At 44.8% G+C, this 23199-nt stretch overlaps 1 protein-coding gene across 1 annotated transcript in view; it reads left to right on the top strand.

The window, feature by feature from the left end:
• Nucleotides 1-11632: 11632 nt before the first annotated feature.
• Nucleotides 11633-23199, top strand: part of TMEM255A (transmembrane protein 255A) — a 96979-nt gene continuing 85412 nt past the window's right edge. The window contains exon 1 of the mRNA XM_068249618.1: nucleotides 11633-11903. Within this exon, the coding sequence (XP_068105719.1) occupies nucleotides 11846-11903 (58 nt within the window). The 5' untranslated portion in view covers nucleotides 11633-11845. The remainder of the gene's footprint in view (nucleotides 11904-23199) is intronic.

The raw sequence follows: 23199 nt of genomic DNA, 5'->3' as shown, positions 1-23199 counted from the left end.
CTGGTTGTGTCCTGCGCCCAAGTCTACCGGCGCCGATTTCAAATGTATGCCTTTCAGAAATCTATAAGGGTTCATGCACTAAACTTCGTTAAGCAGAATAACGTGCGTTCTTACCGCGGTAAGACTTTATGCACGCTATTTTACTTGACGTAGTTTAGTGCATAGACCTCATTGATACCACTTCTATGTAGTACTTTTATACTGTCCAATGCAGATAAAGCCATCAATTCACTGCTCAACCTACTGGCTACTAATCTTCATTTTCCAGACACTAGATTGCTGTCTTGAACAATTTCTCCCCTTGTTGACTGTTTTCATTAAAGATGGTTTCACACTTTTATTCTGTGTTGCGCTGCTCCCGCCGCATCCCACAACATCGCAGAAATTGACAACCATACGACTCTGCGGCAGAGTGTGCCTGTTCAGTGACGTACTCTCTGATGGGCAGGAAGTACGGCACTGGGATTCCCGTCGGTCTGCACATGCACACGGCGCTCCAGCGTTAACACTTACTGCGTCGGCCATAGACTTCCATTACCCCAAGCACTGTGCATTATGCGTGGTGCTTGCGGTAAGGCGCTGCTACCCTTGCGTCGGCTCTGATATTTCTGTCGCACCGCACCAGACCCAATAAGTGTGAAAGTCTCCATAGACTTTCATTGCTTTTACAGCCCCTTGCTGTAAAATAGGGTTACCCAGTGCAGGATTTACCTGCAAGTATGAAAAGGGGCATTTAAAACTGATTACATGTAAACTCAGTTAAAATGGTCTCCTTTCCCTTATTGCTTAGCTAATTGTTAAGCTAAGTTTGTGCTTAGCTAATGGTCTGTACATACTTTATGCCTTTGTCATCTGAAGAGATTGTTGATGGTAGTTTATCCAGAATGTATGCAGGTATCCCCAGACATCCTCTGATTATACCGGTAGAGTGTAATATTCCCACTGGAATGATGATATATCGATCTTGATGCAAAACCTTACCATGAATTAGGAAATTTCATGTAGGCTGTGCACTGAGGAGGATAATAAATAATGGTTCCGCCTCCAGATCTACGTATTCTTCTCTGTCTTTTTGTCCTTTAAAAGGCCATGTAGCCTGTAGTTTAATTGTTTCTGTATTTTGTCATCCATGCTGCCAAAGAGCTGCTGTAATTAAGAAGGAATTGTTCCACTAGCTAGTCATTGCAGCAGCTGCCTATAACTGGAATCTTGAGGACTGCATCAGACCAACATAAAGAGGACCTGTAATAACATATAGATGAACTTAAAAAAAATATATACAGGATTCTAATTTTACTATGATTATTCTGCTTTCAGTGAAATGCTTGTTATATGTACCGTATAATCTGGGGTATAAGACGACTGGGTGTATAAGACAACCTCCCAAATTTTCCAGTTAAAATATAGAGTTTGGGATATACTCACTGTAAGACTACCCCTCTTCCAATGCGCACCAAATAAAAAAAAATAAAAATCACATACTGGTGCTGTGTATGAACAGATACTGGTGCTGTACTGTATGTGGTACCCAGTATATAACAGTATCAGAGGTGGACTGACAACTCATGGGGCCCCCGGGCAATAGGAGATTATGGGGCCCCCATACCAGTGTTTTCCACCTTTCATGTTATATTTTTACAGACTAAGATATAATAATTTATTGACAACCGTAAATATGTTATATTGTGATATTGTACACTGACAAAAACCCCTGCGCCGCGCGTAGCGCTGCTTGCCAAAAAATGGGTGTGGTCACGCAACAGAATGTGGGCGTGGTCATGGGTGGGGCAAAATATACATGACCTTAGCAGTGGTGTAAAAGGTCTGCCGGGGAAGTTTGAACTCTGCCATAGTGTTTCCCCCCCAAAATACATGTAATCTGACCACTTCACCAAAAATCCATGCAATTTGGCAGAGGTTCCTCCAAAATACAGATAATATGGCAGTCGTTCCCCCAAAATATACGTTATCTGGCAGCAGCGGTTTCCCCAAATACACATAATTTGGCAGCGGATCACCAAAAATACATGTAGCAGCAGTGGTTCCCCCAAAATACACAGAATCTGAAAGCAGCAGTTCCCCCATTATACACAATCTGGCAGCGGTTCCCCAAAAATACACATAATCTTGCAGCTGTTTCTCAAAATACACTTAATCTGGCAGCATCAGTTCCCCAAAAATAGTTAATCTGGCAGCAGTTCCCCCAAAATAGGTGCCCCCAGTATAGGTAACCAGGTCAAAAGGTGTCCCCAGTGGAAGTATCCAGGTCTATAGGTTTTCCCAGTGCAGGTATCCAGGTCTATAGGTGTCCCCAGTATAAGTAGCCTAATCTACAGGTGTCCCCAGAATAGATAACCAGGCCTATAGATGTCCCCATTTAAGATAGCCAGGTCTATAGATGTCCCCAGTTAAGATAGCCAGGTCTATAGGTGTCCCCAGTATAGGTAGCCAGATCTACAGGTGTCTCCAGAATAGGTAGCCAGGCCTATAGGTGTCCCCAGTACAGATAGCCAGGTCTATAGGTGTCTCTTGTATAGATAGCCAGGTATTTAGGTGTCCCCAGTATATGTAGCCAGGTCTATAGGTGCCCCCATTATATACAGCCAGGTCTATAGGTGCCCCCAGTATATACAGCCAGGTCTATAGGTGCCCCCAGTATATGTAGCTAGGTCTATAAGTGCCCCCAGTATATGTAGTCAGGTTTATAAGTGCCCCCAGTATATGCAGCCAGGTGTATAGGTCTCCCCAGTATATGCAGCCAGGTGTATAGGTGCCCCAGTATATGCAGCCAGGTGTATAGGTGTCCCCAGTATATGCAGCCAGGTGTATAGGTCTCCCCAGTATATGTAGCCAGGTGTATAGGTCTCCCCAGTATATGCAGCCAGGTGTATAGGTGCCCCCAGTATATGCAGCCAGGTGTATAGGTCTCCCCAGTATATGCAGCCAGGTGTATAGGTGCCCCCAGTATATGCAGCCAGGTGTATAGGTCTCCCCAGTATATGTAGCCAGGTGTATAGGTGGCCCCAGTATGTGCAGCCAGGTGTATAGGTGCCCCCAGTATATGCAGCCAGGTGAATAGGTGGCCCCAGTATATGCAGCCAGGTGTATAGGTGCCCCCAGTATATGCAGCCAGATGTATAGGTCTCCCCAGTATAGCCAGGTGTATAGGTGCCCCCAGTATATGCAGCCAGGTGTATAGGTCTCCCGAGGATATGCAGCCAGGTGTATAGGTCTCCCCAGTATATGTAGCCAGGTGAATAGGTGGCCCCAGTATATGCAGCCAGGTGTATAGGTGCCCCCAGTATATGCAGCCAGGTGTATAGGTCTCCCCAGTATATGCAGCCAGGTGTATAGGTCTCCCCAGTATAGCCAGGTCTGTAAGTGCCCCTAGTATATGCAGCCAGGCTTGTAGGTGTCTCCAGGAGGGGAGACAGCCAGTGAAGGAGGGCGATAGGCATAGCAACGGAGAAGGGGGGAAGTCCCCCCCCCTTCTCTCACCTTGGGGCCCCCCTTCCTGGCTCTCCCCTCCGTAATCTGCAAAGTGTCGCACAGCTGGAAGCGGCTGACAGCGGACGGAGACTTACCGCACTGATCTGTGTGCCGCTAGTGTCTGTGCCCGAGTGCCCCAATGGTCAGTCCGCCCCTGAACAGTATATAGACGATTGATTGACTGGTTGGATTGGTCAACTCTCCCTACGTGGATTGGTCAGCTTTAGCTGTCTCCAAGTGGATTGGTCAGCTCCCCCTATTTGTCAAAGCAGTATGGAAGAATAGATTGTGCTATGCCCACTCTTCTGGCCCACCCTTGTATCCTATTTACTTCCTTCTCTGCCTCTCAGATCTTGGACATGTGCGCCTGCACCGCTTCACTACAGTCCTCAGCAGCGAGATCTGTAACGGGATAGGGCGTATCACCCGGCATCAATGACACCCAGCATATAAGACGACCCCTGACTTTTCAAAAGATTTTCAAAGATTAAAAAGTAGTCTTATACGCCAGAATATACATTATATATATATTGTGCCCGGATCCATCTGAAAATGGCGCCTGCGAATAATGGCGCACGGTGTTGCTGCTTATCGCTATTTAACGTTAAAGCCTTATTGTTATTTAACGTTAAAGCCTTATTGTTATTTAGCGTTAACACACAGAATCCTCTCTGTACCTATCCCTAACCCCTAAACCCCCCTGTGGTGCCTAACCCTAAGACCCCCCTGGTGGTGCCTAACCCTAACCACCCCCCTAGAGGGGCCTAACCCTAACCACCCCCTGGTGGTGCCTAACCCTAAGACCCCCCTGGTGGTGCCTAACCCTAACCACCCCCCTGGTGGTGCCTAACCCTAACCACCCCCCTGGTGGTGCCTAACCCTAAGACCCCCCTGGTGGTGCCTAACCCTAAAACCCCCCTGGTGGTGCCTAACCCTAAGACCCCCCTGGTGGTGCCTAACCCTAAGACCCCTCTGGTGGTGCTTAACCCTAAAATCCCCCTGGTGGTGCCTAACCCTAACCACCCCCTGGTGATGCCTAGCCCTAACCACCCTCTGTTGGTGCCTAACCCTAAGACCCCCCTGATGGTGCCAACCCTAAGACTCCCCCCCAGTGGTGCCTAATCCTAACCTTGACAGTGTTACATTAAATCCATTCACCGTTTTGCAGTTAAATGTACTTCTGCAGTTTGGCTTATGTAAGGCGCTATTGATAAAGAACGTTACTGTGGGATATAAAGTCTGCTGTTTGGCAAATTAACGGCACTATTGATAAATAACGTTAGTGTGTGCCACTATTGATAAATAACGTTAGTGTGTGCCGTTTTTCAACTTTTTTCCCTGTGCGCCATTATTATGCAGTACTAACGATAAATAGCGTTAAGCGTATCTTTTTAATGCGGCGCCATTTGTATGCATAGGCACTGTGCGCCATTATTCACTGATCCGATTGTGCCCACCCAATGAGGTTTAGTGAGTCTAGGCTGTGATGGCACTCAGCCTTCACACCCTCCCCCACCCACCCACCCCGCCCCCGAAGCTTCTGGAAGATGAGGTGATGATCCTTCTCACGTCACAGAGGAGAGAAAAATCCAACAGCATTAAAGCAGTAGGATTAGCCATACTATGCCAGGGGAAAAAACACATATACAGTATATAAGTAGATAAATACTTGATCTACTTACATAACACATGTATTGTACTGTCCACGTTTTGATTTCAGTGAATGTTATATAGTAAATGAAGAGCATTCTGCTCCTGGTGGGAACGATGTCTTTTGCCCACAGTTTAGGCTAAATCCTGATGTAATTTCTGCCCTTTACTTTTTTCTTTTCTCCTCCAATCGCTGAGTCACCTCAGCCTTGCTTGTAAACACAAGTGAGCAGGGGATCATGTTTCAGATAAGCAGCTTGGAAGGGAAATAAAGGGAGGAGGAGGAATATATTATAGATAAAAAGTACCCCCAGCATGCAACTCTTTGGCACTGACTACTAAAGGGCCAGTGCTCCTTAAAACAGAAAATTGTATACTCACCTTCCGAAATGTTCCCTTCCTGGATCAAACGATGGAGGCATACCTATGGGTATTGGCTCCGCCCCCTAACCCCGAAAGGACAGTTCATCTATAAGTTTTAGGCGCCCGCCCCCTCCAGCCATTCTGGTCTAAATCAGTCCTCGAATGGACAAGAGGGAGGGATTCGTATGCCGCTATCGTTTGATCCAGGAAAGGAAAATTACGGAAGGTGAGTATACAATTTTCCGTTTTCCTGGACCAAACATGGCGGCATACCTATGGAATATAACAAACCACACTTGAGGGAGGGAATACTGCAAAACACATGAGTTTATTTATACAGACAAAACTGCTCTGCCAAACTCTACAGAGCACAGAGAGGCAGGATCCACATGATAGTGCCTTAAAAATGTATTCACAGAAGACCAACTGGCCGCTTTACAGATAGATTCGACTGACACTTTCGAGAAACAAGCCCAAGAAGCAACCATGCCCCTGGTAGAGTGTGCATGAACTTCCTTAGGGACAGGAAGACCCTTAATAGTGTAACATCTCTGGATAATCCTAACTAGCCAAGAAGCCACAGTTCTAGTAGTTACTGGAAGGCCCTTCCTGGGACCTCTAAAGTTGATAAATAATCTGTCTGAATTTCTAAATGAAGCTGTACAGTCCAGATAAGCTCTAATGGATGGGCCAACATCCAAAGGGTGACATTCCCCCTCTGAAGAGAACGTAGGCAGGGACAATTCCTGATTAATGTGGAATCCAGACGCTACTTTAGGCACAAACTGCAAAACTGGCCTAATCACCACTCTGTCCGGGAAGAATTCCAAGAGATTACTTGAGCAGCCTGGAGCTTGGAGGTCTGAAACTCTCTTCCCAGAGGCTATAGCTGTCAGGAAAATTGTCCTTAAGGTCAAATCTTCTAGAGAAATGGACTGTAACGGAAAGAAAGGTGGAAATGAAAGAATTTCCAACACCATGGGTAGATCCCATTTTGGGAAGAATGGTTTCCTTGGTGGCCTCATCTTGAAAATGGCCTGTACAAACTGCACAATCAAAGGCTGGAAGGCCCACTTCTGGCTCGTTAATGCTGAAAGGGCTGAAATTTGGACCTTGATTGCTGCCACACTGAGCCCCTTCTCCACTCCTGACTGAAGAAAGTCTAGGATGTTTCTTACGTCTGGAGACATACTATTAAATTCCTTCTCCAAGGAATGAATAATCAGCACCGGGTGTCAAGCACCCTAGGTACGCCACTGCATGCACGATTCCCTGCACAACCACAGTTGTCATCCAGTCTCCTACACTTATCATCGGGATGATGGTTTGCAGAGATTCCATCTTGAAGTGCTTCACAGATATATGCCTGTTCAAGTATTTCAGGTCGAGAACTGGTCTCCATCCGCCTGATGACTTCCTTACCAAGAACAGAGGAGAAAAGATTCCTGTTTGGCATTCTTCGTGAGAAAGCGGAATAACCGCCTTCTGGACCAGTAAAGTTTGAACGTACTCTGTAAGTGTCAACTTCATCTCCCTGTCTCGCGGCATTCTTGTTGGCATGAACTTGAAGCGTGGGGGTCTCTTCTTGAATCTCCAAGAATGTCCTTCCTTCAGGGTATTCAGCACCCATGAATCCTTGACTATTCCCACCCAAGATTCCCAAAAGAGGCGCAATCTGGCCCCTACCTGGCAATCTTGAGTGGACGCCCCATCAAAAGCGCTTCTGAGGCTGTTGCGCATCGGACGAAACCCTGGCCTTCATTCCTCTGCCGAAGGAGGACTGAGTTCCTTTCCAGCTTCTATCAAACTGTCTTCCCGGTCTATACGACCTTGCCTGCTGATACCTATTATTAAAGCTTCTCCTAGGAGCTTGCTGCCTGGATGATCTCTGTTTCCTGTCCTGCGGAATTAACCCCGACTTTCCTCCTGTAACCTTCGAGATCGCATTGTCCATCTGGGGCCCGAATAAATGCGCTCCATCGTAAGGAATCTTGCACCAGTTTGCTTTTGAGGACTGATCGGCCGACCAAGGCTTTAACCACAAAGCTCTTCTTGCCGTTACATTACATAACATGGATCTTGCCGCCAGTCTAATTATGTCAATTGCAGCTTCACCCATGAAGTCCCCTGTTAGTTTCAACTCATCCAGGGCTCTTATGATCTCTTCCTTATCTGCCCCTGAATTCACGGCCGCCTCAATGTTGTCAGCCCAGACACGAGATGCTTTTGCTAACGAGGTTAAGGCAATTGCCGGCTTACATGCTGCTCCTGCATTTAGAAAGGCCCTCTTGATATCGGTATCGATCTTTCTCTCTGAGGGGTCCTTAAAGGCTATGGCATTCTCCATGGGCAAAGTAACATGTTTTGTAAGCCTCATTACTGACGCATCCACAGCTGGGGCTGAGTCTAGTAGCTTACAATCTTCCTGACTTAGCGGGTAGAGCTTTGATAACCTGTTATTCATGGAAGGCTTCTGTTCCACCTTATTCCATTCTTTAAGAATAACTTCCTTTATAATCTTCATGAACGGGAAAACTTGCTGTTGCTGGTCTAAATGCGGATAGTACTTGTCCGGCTCTGGAACTGAACCTTCCTCATCCTGCCAGTCAATTGCTGACCTAATAGCCTGGAGGAAAGCAGGTACTAAAGAGAAACTAAAGGCTGCAGCCGAAACCTCTCCCTGAGCGGAGTCCTCCTCTAGCGCGGCCTGCGGTGCAGCTGCCGTCAAACCCTGAGGAGGTGCCATATTCTGGAAAGTCTCCTTTACTGCCTGCTGGATAAAGGCTAGCACCTGCTGGTTATCAGTGTCCCTTTCTCTGCCTAGTTCCGCAAAACAGGTTTCACACACTCTCTTGCCCGGCATTGCCGGCTGAGTGCACGACCAACATAAGTCCTGAACTGGTCTTTGAAAGGGTTCCAAAAGATCAGATCTAGGAGAAATGTCCCAATCCTTGCTCGCTCTCCTAGGGGACCTATCCCTTTCATGATAATGTCTCTGTGGAGAATAGCGTTCAGAAGACCGCCTCCTTCTCCTATCATGGGAACATCTGTGTGAGGATCTGGACCTAGAACGGCGTCTTCTCCTGGAAGATTCCCTGTAACGTCTCCTACTTCGGGACCTGGATCTATAATCCCTTGAAGACCTCCTCCTGTCACGAGAGCGACGACTCTTGCTTCGTTCTCTTGATCTAGGACGGGACTTTTGTCTCGCAGCCGAGGAAAAACGCTCCTTAGGGACCGCCTGTCCACTTCCTCCTTCCCATGGACTGTGGAGACATACATTTTTTATGTTCCACTATCACATCCTCCATAAAATTTATAAATGGGGAGTAATAGGCACTCTTTTCACCCCCTCAGGACCTGTGCAAGGGACGATTTACACAATAAACACCCGGTGCATAAGATCAGAGAAGGCTGCATTTAGCAGCCTGTTACCTGACAGGGACCACCTCCTCCGCATGCTCAATATCCTCCATTCTCTATTTAAGAGAAAGATAGATAGAGCCATTAATACCATCAGAGCAACAGATCTTCAGCCAATAAGTCAAGTCAAACCTTGCAGAGCAAGGAACATTACATACCTGCATCCAGCAGACCAGGACAGGGAACAGCAGGGAACAGCTCTCCGTGCAATTTCTGGGCAGACAGCGTGGTACCAGCGCGGAAAACACGCTACCCACCGCTATCACGCCGGTAACAGCGTGCATCCACCTCTCTGCTCTTTCTGGAAACCTAAAAACACTCCCCCTGGCCAATCAGCGCTTGCCAGCGCGAAATCTCGCCTCTCGCGAGACTTCCAGCGCTGCATTGCGCAGGACATGATGTGGAGGGGTCCGGCGGCGCCATCTTGCATAAGGGCAGCTACCACGCAGCCTGAAGGCTGCAATGCACCCAGGAGTCGCCGTTCGCCCTGTTTAAGGGCTAGAGACGCTCCAACCAAGCGGGAGAGGCTGAACCCGCACAGGTAACACGCACAAAAGGGGAAAGAGGGAAACAAAAGAACCTAAAATAAAGAAGAAACAAAACAAAAATTAGCACCACTATATAGACGAAACTGTCCATTCGAGGACAGAAAAAAGAATGGCTGGAGGGGGCGGGCGCCTAAAACTTATAGATGAACTGTCCTATCTGGGTTAGGGGGCGGAGCCAATACCCATAGGTATGCCGCCATGTCTGGTCCAGGAAAGGGAAGCTAAACTGAGAAGGATATGGATTTTTCCTTTTAAAATAATACCAGTTGCCTGACTCTCCTGCTGACCCTGTGTCTCTAATACTTTCAGCCACAGCCCCTCAACAAGCATATGCAGATCAGGTGCTCTGACTGACGTCAGACTGGATTAGCTGCATGCTTGTTTCAGGTGTGTGATTCAGTCACTACTGCAGCTAAAGGGGTCAGCAGGACTGCCAGGCAAATGGTATTGTTTAAAAGGAAACATCCATATCCCTCTCAGTTTAGGTTCCCTTTAAGTATGTGATAACTCCAAATCATAACAGCAAAAACAGTTTTAAAAGTTTTGAATGCAGGATTAGCATCTTTATCATTTAACACACTCAGACCAGTTGCTGTTGAAATTTGGATTTTATGGTGACAATTCCGCTTTAAAGGACCATTATTATGAAAAATTTTAAAATTTTAAATACATGCGGTGCCGGATTTACCATAAGGCACTGTAGGCAGGTGTCTACAGGCGCCTGATGATGGAAAGGCAGCTCACTCCCCTAGTGCCTCCCTACCTTTTTCCCTATGCAGAGTCCCAAGCAGAGTGTAAATGAGAGATTACTCACCCAGCTCTCAGAGATCTCCCTTCAGTCAGGGCCAGCACTACGTATTATAGTTTGACGTCAGTCAGGAAGTGAACTCTTCACCCAGAAATGAATAAATACAATGTATTTATTCATAGAAGCACTCGGGAAATCGATATAAAAAGCGATTTTTCAAGCGCTTTGCGATTTCCCTATACCTTCTATTGAGCCAAACCGCTCAGAAAATGGTACAGGCAGCGCTTTCGAAAAGCGGATCGCAATTGAACTGCTCATATATTAACACTCTCATAGGGAATCTTTGCACAAGCGCTTTTAGGACGAGTTCTAAAATCGCCAGTGCTTAAAAAAATACGCAAATGCTCATGGTGTGAACAAGCCCTTAGCGATTGCGATTTTGTCAAGTGATTTTAAGAGCGATTTTTGAAAGGAATGAGCATTTTTTGCCTATTCATTCAAGCTGAATTGCTCCAAAAAATGCTACATGCAGCACATTTGCGGTTTTAGAAAAATCACAACGCTCATAGGATTTCAGTAGCTAAGCGCTTTTCTAAGTGCTGTGGATCTGAAAAGCGCTCTGAAGCGCTCTTGGTGTGCACCAACATACCTCCCAACTTTTTGAGATGAGAAAAAGGAACACTTAATCCACGCCCCTGCCACACCCCTGGCCACGCCCTCACCACACCTCTAGTCACGCGTATCATAAAGATTTCATAAGAAACATATGTTTTGTAATTCAAACCACACTGGTCCTTTCTATCCTGGTTCATTTTCCTTCATAGTAACATTTTAAAATGAGTAATATATCAATTTAAAGGTTGGGAATAAAGTTTAGAGTCAATCAAACACGTTTAGTAGAGAAATACATATATTTACATAGAAAGAGGGACAAAGTCCTGAAAGAGGGACAAATGAGGGTGAAAGAGGGACAGAGGGACAGGGCTCCGAAAAAGGGATTGTCCCTCCGAAAAAGGGACAGTTGGAAACTATGTGCACCAACCCAGATAGAGCTTTCAAATCTGCTCACATGTTTATTTTCACTCTGCTCTGCTCCTGTTGGATTGAATGTCACTACAGAATCAGCGTGATACTGGGATTGATTGCTTTTTTGTTGAAGTTTAATTATTATTATTTTTTTTTATTAAACATATCGATCAGATTGAAAGTTGATAGAATCATCGATTTGTATATGGCTAGCTCTTTCTGAGAGCTGCTCTGCAGATTCAACTGCAAGTGAGTGGGCGACACGTACAGTATGAGCCTGCACCACCAGGTGGCTAGAGAGCAGGCACAGCTAAAGGGATACCGGAGAAATCTCCTCACATATTATTGGGCTTAGCTGTCAGTCAGCCAGCTGGCACCACGCATGCGTAATTAGACTTTGTAGGACAATTTTTGCTGTCATAATGGCCAGCATTAGTATGGAACTATGCAGGGGGAAGCGGCTGTAGCACGGAAGCAGGTTTCGTCTTGCAGTCCCTATGGATGCTATGAACTCCAGGAATAATTTACACTGCATTTTTACATCAAGAGCTTCCTTTGTTGTTTTGCTGCCAAGTAGCAGGAGACTGACCCCTGCAGCATGCTGACTCAGCAGCAGCAGTCACAGCGCTCTGACATCCCAGCTGCAGATTCAACGGGTGAGTGCTGCCTGGCAGATGCCTGTTGTAGCGGGCAGAGGCTCAGTGCCTGGTATTGCGCGGCGTAAAGGCACCTGCATTGTGTCTGCTTTTCACACTAATAAGGTGTCAGGTGTCGTCAGCCGTGTAGTGACGTCACGGCACTCTACCTGCACGTTCTGATAGGTATGCATGCCTGTAGTAATAGGAACTGTCCTGTACCGTTATTTGATATGATAGCCCAATGATAAATCATTCTGGGATTTCCTCTGTAATGAGAAGACTAGTGGACTCATTTACTGTGATCATCTGCATTGATTGTTTTGTACTTGCTGGCTCAGCTAACACCTCAGTATGGGCAGTTTTGAGGTACTTTGCAAATATTTGAAATGTAGGATGTTTGTCTTGAAATCACCATTACGGGCTCGATTCACAAAGCGGTGATAACCCAGTTATCACGCCTAAAAGACTTTAGGCGTGATGACCTTTTCACCACTGAGTTATCACCGCTTTTTCCTGCTCTTCGCGCGAAGTTACCGCGCGTACGCAAAGTCCCATAGGGTTTAATGGGAGCTTCGCGCGAAGCGTCGGGTGCTGCGCGCGCACTTACGCGCGTACGCGCGGTAACTTCGCGCGAGTTTCTTCTTATCACGCCTAAAGTGAGTTTAGGCGTGATAAGGGGCTTTTCACTGGCGTGCAAACACTTTGCACCGCTTTGTGAATCAAGCCCTACTTGTAGCATGCAAGGAGCTTGACAAGTAAAACTGATTATACTTTAGAAAAACAAAAATAGAACTGAATGTAAACTGTATCTATGTGTGGCATTTTGATGCCACCAGTCAATCTACATGTATGTGGAGTAGAAAAGATGTATATTAGGCAGTAGAAATGGCAAATTTTGTTAAATTGGAAAGAAAAAAATGATGATATCAGTATGTGCATATGTTTACACATAATCGTAAGCCTGAAACACACGTAATTTTAATTGGCCAATCATTGTCCAACTTTACCACTTCTATGTATTTTGAGGGCTTACCTATACTATTTGTTTATAGTGTTCAAAATCTGCTGGCTGGTACATGGAAGTAGTACAATTAGCCAATCAAAAATTGAGGTGTTTGCCAGGCTTTAATGCTGGATACACACGTTGCGTTTCCGCGTCGATGCAGCGTTCGATTCGCGTCGTTTCGATTATTTCCAACATGTCCGATTCGCAGTTCGATGGATCGTTAGGTCGATTTGCCATACTTTACATGGCATTCGACCTAAAAATAATCGAAATGCGCTCGGAAATGCTCAGAAATAATCGAATCGACGCGAATCGAACGCCGCATCGAACGCGGAAACGCAACGTGTGTATCCAGCATAAGCCTGGTGCACACTTTCAAATATGACTGGCCAATCACTGACCAATTGTGCCACTTCCATGTAGCATGTGGGTCAACAGATTTTGAATACTATGTGCAGATTGTGTAGGTAAACCCTCATACTATATGGAATCAGTAATTGGCCAATGATAATTGAAAGTGGGTATCAGGTTTTAGGCATCTAAATGACAACAATGTTAACAACAAAGATGTGGTTAGTAAGTATCTAGTTTGAACAGAACATGTTAATTATTTAGTATATTGTCTCTGCTGTGTCTGTTAAGCACAGGAAGACAGTACACTAGCATGGCACAGTGCAAATAACAAAGGCTTCTTACACACACGTAGCACACACTGAGCAACAGTTGGGCTGTGCTAAGAATATGGGCCAGTGCACACCTAAAGGCTGGAACCCACTACAAAACGCTGTTGCTAATCGCAATTGCTAACGTTTTGTATGAGCGGTTTGTAAGCGATTTCATGAGCGTTTTCGGTAGCGATTTAAAAAAGTGTAATCAATTTGCCAGCGGTTGTGTAGCAATTAGTGATTAGCGTTTTTAATTATGATTGGTCCTTTCAATTAATTTTAATTTTGTTACAGTGTGCAGTAATGTAAAAACGCTAGCAAAATCGGTCTGTGTAGGTTTTGACGAGCGATTATGCCAGCGTTTATATACTTTACATTGCAGAAACGCTAAAAATGCTCATGTCCTGAGTTTGCGATTTTGGTAATACCAACCGCTCCAGTGGAATTTGGCCCATCCATTAACATTAGCTGAGCGTTTAGGGAAATCGCTAGCGGTTTGAATCACTCCCTAAACGCTCACCAAATCACTCTAGTGGGTTTCAGCCCTCAAACCGCTAGCTGAATTGCAAACGCTCAGTGTTTTTAGAAGTGTTTTTTTCAAAGCGATTCTAAGCATGTGCCTAGCGATTTTCTAGTTATGCCTAGCAATTTTTTGGGGGGCATTTTGGTGTAGCAATTTTTTAATTTTTTTGTACAGTAGAGCTGGAAGTGTACAGCTTTTGTAAAAAAAAAAAAAAAAAAGGCTTGGAAAATCACTCTGTTCTAGCGCTTTTTAGAGCGATTTTCCACTATCCTATACTTAAAGGGAAGGTCCAAGCACAAAAAACAAACAAAATCAACTTGCCTGGGGCCTCATCCAGCCCCTGGCTGCCATCCTGTGCCCTCACCGCAGCTCAAGTGGCTCCCGGTGTCCTCTGCTGCAGAAGCCAACCTTGCTAGGTCGGCTTCCTGGTCAGCTTTCTGTGTGCTCCACAGCGCAGGTCACGTGGTCCGGTTGACGTCATGAGGTCTGTACTGCGCAGTACAGACCTGATAATGTCAGCTGGACCACGTGACCCACGCCGTGGAGCGTGTGGAAGTCACTTACTTACCAATACACCAAGATTTCAAAAATACGTCAGGAGATGAAAAGAAAAACAAGATATGGCTTTATTCAAAAATGTCACATGTATACATGCAGGAAACCAAGTAAGCCTAGTAAAAGGATCAAGACAGTTTAAGGTTTCTGGCTTTACTTCCGCTGTGCATTAGTTCTTATACCCCAAAGTACGTAGTCATGATGTAATTTTACTTGTCCAATAATAATGTATGTCTCTGAGAGTTTTTCCTCTTTACTCAAGTAGGGTGGAGAATTCCCACAGCATTGCACCTGGTATGGTCTCCAGCACACAATCTATTCAGCATCTTGCTCACATAGTTACTTCCAAGGTCTTAGCTTGCGGGACTCGAAACATCCTCCGATGGGAGGTTTGCAGTGCCAGGCGCAGCATATCTGTGTAGACATTCCTGAAAGATAAAAAACTCACACAGTACTAGGTCTTAGCTAGAGCATGTCAGCAATGAAAGAATCTGAGTCTAACGTTAAAGGGTAACTCTGTTAATTTACAATCATCTGTGTTACATTGGCCTTATGAAACATTAGTGTCACCTTATATCTATTAAGTGCATATATATGAAACTTGGATTAACATACAGCTATGACATTAACAAGCGCACAGGATGTTTCCTTTTAACACTGAGGCAGAATCGCCATGGAAGTGCTGCAGGACCTGCGTTTGCATTTGGGGAAAAAAATCACATCGCTCTGGTGTGATCCATTCCATTCAAATACATTAGTCAAGCACTTTTCAAAGCGCTCAGAAGCACTCTAGGTGTGCACCAGCCCTGAGTCACAATTTACTAAGGTTCTCTAGGGATGGAAATAATTGGAGAGCAATCTTGCAAACTGAAGCTGAATTTCATTAAATTGTTTACAAACCTCTCCTCCCCTGTGTTATGGTATTTTGATTGGCCAATTTGACCACTTCCATGTAGTTTGAAAACTTATGAACTTAATCTGTTCAGGCCTCTTTCACAGTGAGACGTTAAAGTCGCACGTTATAAAAATGTATAACGCCGACTAACGCACAGCAATACAAAGTCTGTGCGACATTCACAGTGCACACGTTGCGTTGTGTGTAACGTGTAGCAATATTTAGAAGGTGCTGCATGCTGTGCGTTTATCATTACATTTTCTGCGTTATGTGTGTTGCAAATGCTCAGTAATGTTTTTTTGGTTTTTTTACATGTAACGCATGCGCCGTTTTTGTTCCATCAGTACACAATGAAAACGGCGCACCAAGAGACACATAACACAATGCAAAATAACGTCTAATTTCATAATTTACATGCGCTGCATTAGGGGCACATTGTGCGACTTTAACGTCGCATCACACGCAATGTCCCACTGAGAAAGAGGCCTCAAAGTATTCACAATCTGTTGGCCCTCATATTACATGGAGGTGGTAAAATTGGCCAATTATGATTGGATGTGTAGCATGTACCTTTATAGCAGATCACAGCTGGAGTCCATAAAAGGTTCCTGAAATAATGGTTGTGTGATGGTATGCATGCGTAGCAGCATTTATTTTATTCTATTTTTTTGCACTGTACGGAGAGTTTTCTAAAACATTCTTTTTTACAGCTGCTTCTCTACCCCACTGCATAATGCACAGACAGTATATCTGACTTCTAAAAATAAAAAGATTTAAATTTATAGGCTACTTTCGCATTGGCCATTGCCTTGTGTTCCCGGAAACATGCAGTGAAGTGTACAGTCAATGAAAACTATGCTTCACTGTTAATGCAAGGGTTTTGTGGTCACGCACTGCATGTAGTGTGTTAGGATGCTGCCTACCGTTATACCACAATGTACCCACCACAATGAATGTCGTATAGGTGGTGCATTGCAGTGCAGCAAGCTGTGTTACAAAGCGGCCGTTGTGCCGCAATGCACCACATTGAACGTAGCCTTTGTGATGTTCCTCAGCATAGTTTACAAAGTCTGGGGGGGGGGGGGGGTGTTATCTTTCTCTCCACCCATCCCAAATAACTGCTCCTATTTATATTTTTTTTAAGTTTTAGGCTAAGTTCATGCTGAATCTGTTGCGGTGTGTATGCATCACTTCACAACTTTCAAACTGGGCATATTCTGGTATTGCACACATTGCAATGCATGGTACCTTATCGCCAGCACAACGTGCCTGTGGCCATATGCAATTCACTTTTTCACCCGAGTTTTCTCCTAGGTGATATTTTTAAATTTGTCAATAAAATACCTTTTAAGTCACCAGCAAGCAAGAAAATACTCAAAATAATTTTTTTAGTACTTTTGCACTTACTTCTCAGTACCTTTTCAGTTGAAAAGTGCTGGAAAATTATTTTAAACGGGCTCTAGGCCTCTTCACACCGCCACCGCCGCCATTCAGTGCGCACACCCGCCTGCCCGCCCTGCGTCCGGTCCCAACGGCTGTCAGTTCTTGACATGCGCAGTAGCGCAAAGCACTGACACAGGGACAGGCACAGGGACACTTGTATTTTATTATATAGGATAGAAAATGAAAAATTATCTCCTAGGAGAACACGTATCAGAAAAGTAGAATTGCATATGGGCGCTGGTGTCTGGTAGAGAACAACTTAGCTTGTGTTATTATGATAGGATACGATGCAGCATGGTGACAATGCGTGTGAACCTGCCCATTGGCCGATCATTGTGGCGCATTGCTTTGTGATTATAACTTATGTTATATCGCAATGTGCATGGTGTAAACCCTAAAGGGTTTATTTGACATTTGAATTCTTATAATGATGTATAAGTAACCTCTCTGGCACTTGTTGCTACTTTTTCTCCTTTAGAAAATATTAGGTCAGAGTAATGCATTGCTTCACTTTTGAGTGCCCACCTCTTTTTTGTAGTGCCTTTAATAAACAAATTATTTATTGTGCGCGAATCCGCATTTTCGATCGGCAGCTTCTGTATTCAGTAAATTTGTGCATTATCTGAGAGAGTGACCTAAAAATTCCATGGTAATCCGATTTCTCAGGTACAATACTGATTCTCTGATTGGTCTAATGCTCCCGGGTCTTGTGATTGGTACAAAACTTCAGAGTCTCGGTAATGCAGTAATTCTGCAAAATTCCAATTTCCACATACAGATTTCCACTGTGGAAAGCAGATTTCCAATGTGAAACTCAGAAATCGGAAATTGTATGGATTCGGAAGCTCCTCCCTTCTGGTAAGTCACATGTTAATTTGCAAACACACACATTTCAGCTGAATGCTGTCCTCTGCTATAGCAAAGCAACACATCTGTTTCTATGTAGAAGGGACGATGCACAATGAAGTGGCCTCTGGTGGGAGGGGTGAGGAGAACAATGTGCTTTGGCAGTGACGTTGTAGTGGCTGCTATGGGTCCCGTAGCCTCTGGGGGTCTGGTGTGCGCGGCAAAATGGGGGTCCATGGAGGGCCTTGTGGAGACTGGTGATGTGTTATATATTACTGGCTTCTGGTGGCTGTAAAGACCTTCTCACTTCTTTTCGCGCCTTAAAGCCAATCACCATGCAACCAGTATCATTAGTTGTTAATTGCAGTTGTTGCATGAATTAGTGTCCCCCTGACTCCGGGGCCCCGAGTTATGGCCCATTGCCTCTAGTGCAGAATTCAGATGCGTATTCGCAACACACACACACACACACACACACACACACACACACACACACACACACACACACACACACACACACACACACACACACACACACACACACACACACACACACACACACACACACACACACACACACACACACACACACACACACACACACACACACACACACACACACACACACACACACACACACACACACACACAGCCTGTTGTAAGATGTGGGTCACAGGCCAGCGTAGCAGAACAGCTGGTGAGTCTGTTCCCCTGTGTCACTATGCCTTACTCATCCCATGTTGCTGTCTTTTCTTCCCTGTGTCACTCCCCTCAATGTGTCTGTCTCTCCCACCCTATGTCACTCCCTTCCATGTGGCTGTATTTGCCCTCCTGCATCATTTCCCCCCATTTGGCTACCTCTCACAATGATAGGGATTAGATAGTAAGCTCCTCTGAGGACAGTCAGTAACATAACTATGGACTCTGTGAAGGTGCTGCAGAATATGTCTGCTACATAAATTCATAATAATAATAGGGCGGGACATTATACTATTGTAAGATTAGACTGTGAGCTCCTTTGAGAGATTGTTAGTGACACTGTACTCTGTAAAGTGCTGCAGAAGATGTCAGTGCTAAATAAATACATAATAATCACATGGTAGGACATTAGACTGTGACTACTACTTAGGATTAGATTGTGAGCTCTTCTGAGGAGCTGAGTCAGTGGTCGTCGTGGGACATAACAGTTTATAGCGCGGGACCTGTTCCGAGGATAATGGCGTGGGAATTTTTTCTTAAAGGTACAGATAAGTATTTCTGAAGATCGCAAGACAGAGGATACTGTCGTCGTGGGACATAACAGATTATAGCGCGGGACCTGTTCCGAGGATAATGGCGTGGGAATTTTTTCTTAAAGGTACAGGTAAGTATTTCTGGTTAATTAATACTTAGTTAATTACTTTTCTCGTTGCGTTTTTATTTCATTTAACCCTTTATGGAAATGGGTAAGGGGTCATTTGCACCCTTATACTCATTTCTCCTGGGAGGGGGGCAGGCATCTGGGTTCCCCTTCTTAAAGGGGACTCCCAAATGCCACCATGAACCCCTTCCCCCAGGGAGTCGTCGCCCCCACCTCCTCCTAGGGCACCGGAGGTGGAGAAGAGCCCCTTGTCCATGGATTGGACAAGGGCTCGGGTGAGCGGGTAAGGCTTGGTCGCCCCTCTCTCCCAGAAACCCCCCCCCCCCATACCATGGACCATGCGTGCTGGTATAGCTCAGGGTGAGAAGCCCCAGTCGGCCGGGGCTCCGCATTCTGGCTATCCCAGCCTGCATGGGAGACAAGGGGTTACAGAGCCTCCAGAGGGGGGACCCCACGTCATTTTTTACAAAAAATTTCCCACACTCTGAACATAAAACAAACATTTAAATAAGATAAATATTTTTTTTTAAATATTGTTTCCCAGTATCTTTTTAACATATCCTGCAAATTAGGAGTTGCTAGAATTTAAGGGTCCTTTGCTATTAACTGATAAAGTCATCGGGAATTGTTTCCCTTTAGAACTGTCATTACCGGATTTAAGGCTGCTTACACACCAAGACGTTACAGGCGCACGTTAGTGCGCCTGTAACGCTCCCCCAACGCACAGCAATGTAACACAAGTGGGCTGTTCACACAGCCCACGTTGCGTTACATGTAACGCTGCACGTCCTGCGCAAAGTGCAGCATGCTACGGCGTTGGAGCGGCTATAGCCGCGTTAGACTGTTTGCACATGCGCAGTGGGGGGCGGAGAGGAGGCGGGGAGAGCCAGCTACAGTAGCCGCGCACATGGCTACTTAATATTCACTGCACTGGCGGGCGCTGATTGGCCGGCGGGACCACGTGATGCGAGGTGTCTCGCTCCGCATCACGTGGTCCTGCTGGCCAATCAGCGCCATTCTGGGAGACATTATAGGAATCGAGCCGCCTAACGCGGCTCACTCTACCGTCGGCTCTTGCAGCACCATACATTGTGTTAGGTGCACGTTATGCGACCTTAACGTGGCACCTAATGCAACGTCTTGGTGTGCAAGAAGCCTAAATGTATGCTTTTTTTTCTTTTCACTTTTAAAATCGATTTTCTCAAAAAGTATAAGGTCTTTTTGAAAAAAATCTTTTCCTCTTGTTCCCACTGTTCTTCCTAATATCCGCTGCAAATTTGGGTGTTTCTGGCATTTAAGGGGGCTTTGCTATTAACCGCATTTAATTTTCCCCAAGGTCAGAAGGAGAATTTTAAAATTTATTTTCTCAAAAAGTATAAGGTCTTTTTGACATTTTTTTTCCTCTTGTTCCCACTGTTCTTCTTCACATTCCCTGCAAACTTGGTGTTTCTATCTTTTAAGGGGGCTTTGCTATTAAACGTTAAAGTCGGCGGGCAGACATTTTCCAAATGGCTGCAAACGGCAAGACAAAAAAAACCCTAGGTTTTAAAACATTAAATTACGTTCAAAAGGTTGGCGCCATTTTTTAACATTTAAAACAATAAATATCGTTGTATAATGTAAGTGAATGGGGCGCCATTTTTATCTATTGGCGCTGGGCGCCATTTTTCACTGGCCCGTACAGAATGTACCCTTATGTTAGAAACTTTATTTGGATCCACCCATGATCTGTTATGACCACAGCCACTCGCATGGGGTCTCCTTAATTTATTCAACACAGGGGCCCACTGTTGGCTTTGTCCGCCACTGTCAAGGTGCCACACACCATACAATTTTTTTGTAAATATCTGTTAAATTTAAGAATTGCAATAAATTTATTATACAAAAACGCTGCTAGCTGGTGTATAATGGTCAGCCATGCTGTCTGGTGTGCGAGTAATTCACTTATTTTCATGGTGGTGGATACGCTGGTTAATCACAAGCACACAGGGTCTGATGTTTGAAGTGTGGAGGCTTTTATACTATACCTCTATTTGATGTTTTAAAGCTTGTTGTTGTGATTAACTTCAGACTATTTTTAAATGATCTACCTGGACTCTGTATTGTGGACATTGTGAGAGCTGCACGAGCTCTAAATTACTGTCTATCTAGGGTGGTGATACCCCCCATTTGTGCAGCGATCCATATTTAAGGACATTTTGTCAAACTGAGAGGAGCGCTCATATCACTATAGAAATCTAAATTTTTCTGAGTGATTGTAACATTTAAAAAATATGACCAATGTACCACACACATATGTTCAATTTTTCCCCAATTATGATAGAAAGGATTGGAAACTCTGAGAGAATTGCTGGGATGTGTATATTAATAAATTTACAATCTAACTCACACCATACAATCTTTAGAAAAATTTAAGAAAAAATTCCAACATTCCGGATCGATAAACAATTTGGAAAAAAAAAAAAAAACACGGGAAATCTGATCAGATTTTTCAGTAGAATGAAAAAAAAAAGCTTTCAATTTTTTGGGGTAGATCCGATCATATTTATCGAATTGCTGTAAAATCGGATAATTTTATTGTATCGTTTGTGCCCACCTTAAAGAGACACTTAAGCCAGAAAAAAAAATTAGTTTTACTCACATGGGGCTTCTACCAGCCCCCTGCAGCAGTCCTGTGCCCTCGCAGCCACTCACTAATCCTCTGGTCCCCCGCTGCCAGCTAGTTTCGTTTTTGCTAACAGGCCCGTCAGGACTGGCCACGCGTAGCTTTCTCCGCATTTCCGACTGTAATTAGCGCTATTGCGCGTTGCCGCATTACAAACGCATAGATATGCAGCAACGCATATTTTTGTACGCGTTTCGGCCCGCAATATCGCTAATTACAGTCGGTAATGCGGAAAAAGCTACGCGTGGCCAGTCCTGACGGGCCTGTCGGCAAAAACGAAACTGGTTGGCAGCAGGGGACCGGAGGATTGGTGAGTGGCTGCGAGGGCACAGGACTGCTGCAGGGGGCTGGTAGAAGCCCCAGGTGAGTAAAACTCATTTTTTTTTTCTGACTTAAGGTTCATTTTAAGGATTCACATAAGAGATTGTTGCAGCCAGCAGCATATGGTGTTGGCTGCATCTACCAGCGGCCACCTAATTTTAATCTGTGGGAAAAAAGATTATACTCACCTCCTCTGTGGCAGAAGCAGTGTTCACAGGCTCTGCCCTTCTTGTTGCCTTTTTAACCAGCCTGCGTAATCCCAGTGAGCAATCCTCATCAGTGATAACTGCTGTGACCTCTGCTTGCAGGGATTACTCCTACCACTCTGCAGCATAATGCAAGGTGAAAGTAGACTAAAGGGAATACACTATATGTATGCACCAGATTTATTGTATATTCAATGAAATGATTAGATTGCTATGTGTATGGCTGTCTTAAAAGTGATTGTATACTCATCTGAGGTAGTTATTGATGTGGCCTGCTGTTACATAGCTACATACATATTTATGGTGGAATAAAGACATGCATTCATTACCTAGTGTTTGTCCAATATTTTTCTCATGTTTAGCACGTTACTATTTATCTTTCTAAATCAACTGAATTTCATTCTAGGAGCAAAAAAATAAAAAACTGGAGCGAAACTGGAACGTTATGCAAAGTAACCAACTAAAATGCTACCTAAATTTACCAGCTAAAAAGTGAGTGAGTGACATCTCTGGTTAATTGCTCCACTTTTGTTCCAGTTTTCCCTACAGTCTTGACCAGGTCTGAACTGAAGCAGAAAAATTTGGGTGCCCGCTATAATAAGAAATTTGCAACTATTATAAATAGGGGCTATAATGTGAAATTTGGGTGCCCGATACATAGCAAATTTCACACTAAGGGAGCCCAATAAATAACACATTTAACACTACAGCCACTATTTATAATGGCGCCTATGGCAGTGCCCCAACATTATTGTAATAGTGGCAGATTGGCAGCTGGGGTCAATTAAGGTTAGGTGTGGGGGGTTTAAAGTTTGGAGTGGAGGGGGGT

The sequence above is a fragment of the Hyperolius riggenbachi genome, chromosome 8, assembly GCF_040937935.1.
Source record: "Hyperolius riggenbachi isolate aHypRig1 chromosome 8, aHypRig1.pri, whole genome shotgun sequence".
In the NCBI taxonomy this organism is placed as follows: domain Eukaryota; kingdom Metazoa; phylum Chordata; class Amphibia; order Anura; family Hyperoliidae; genus Hyperolius; species Hyperolius riggenbachi.
The sequence above is the reverse complement of the archived record's forward strand: the minus strand, read 5'-3'. Positions and strand labels throughout refer to the sequence as shown.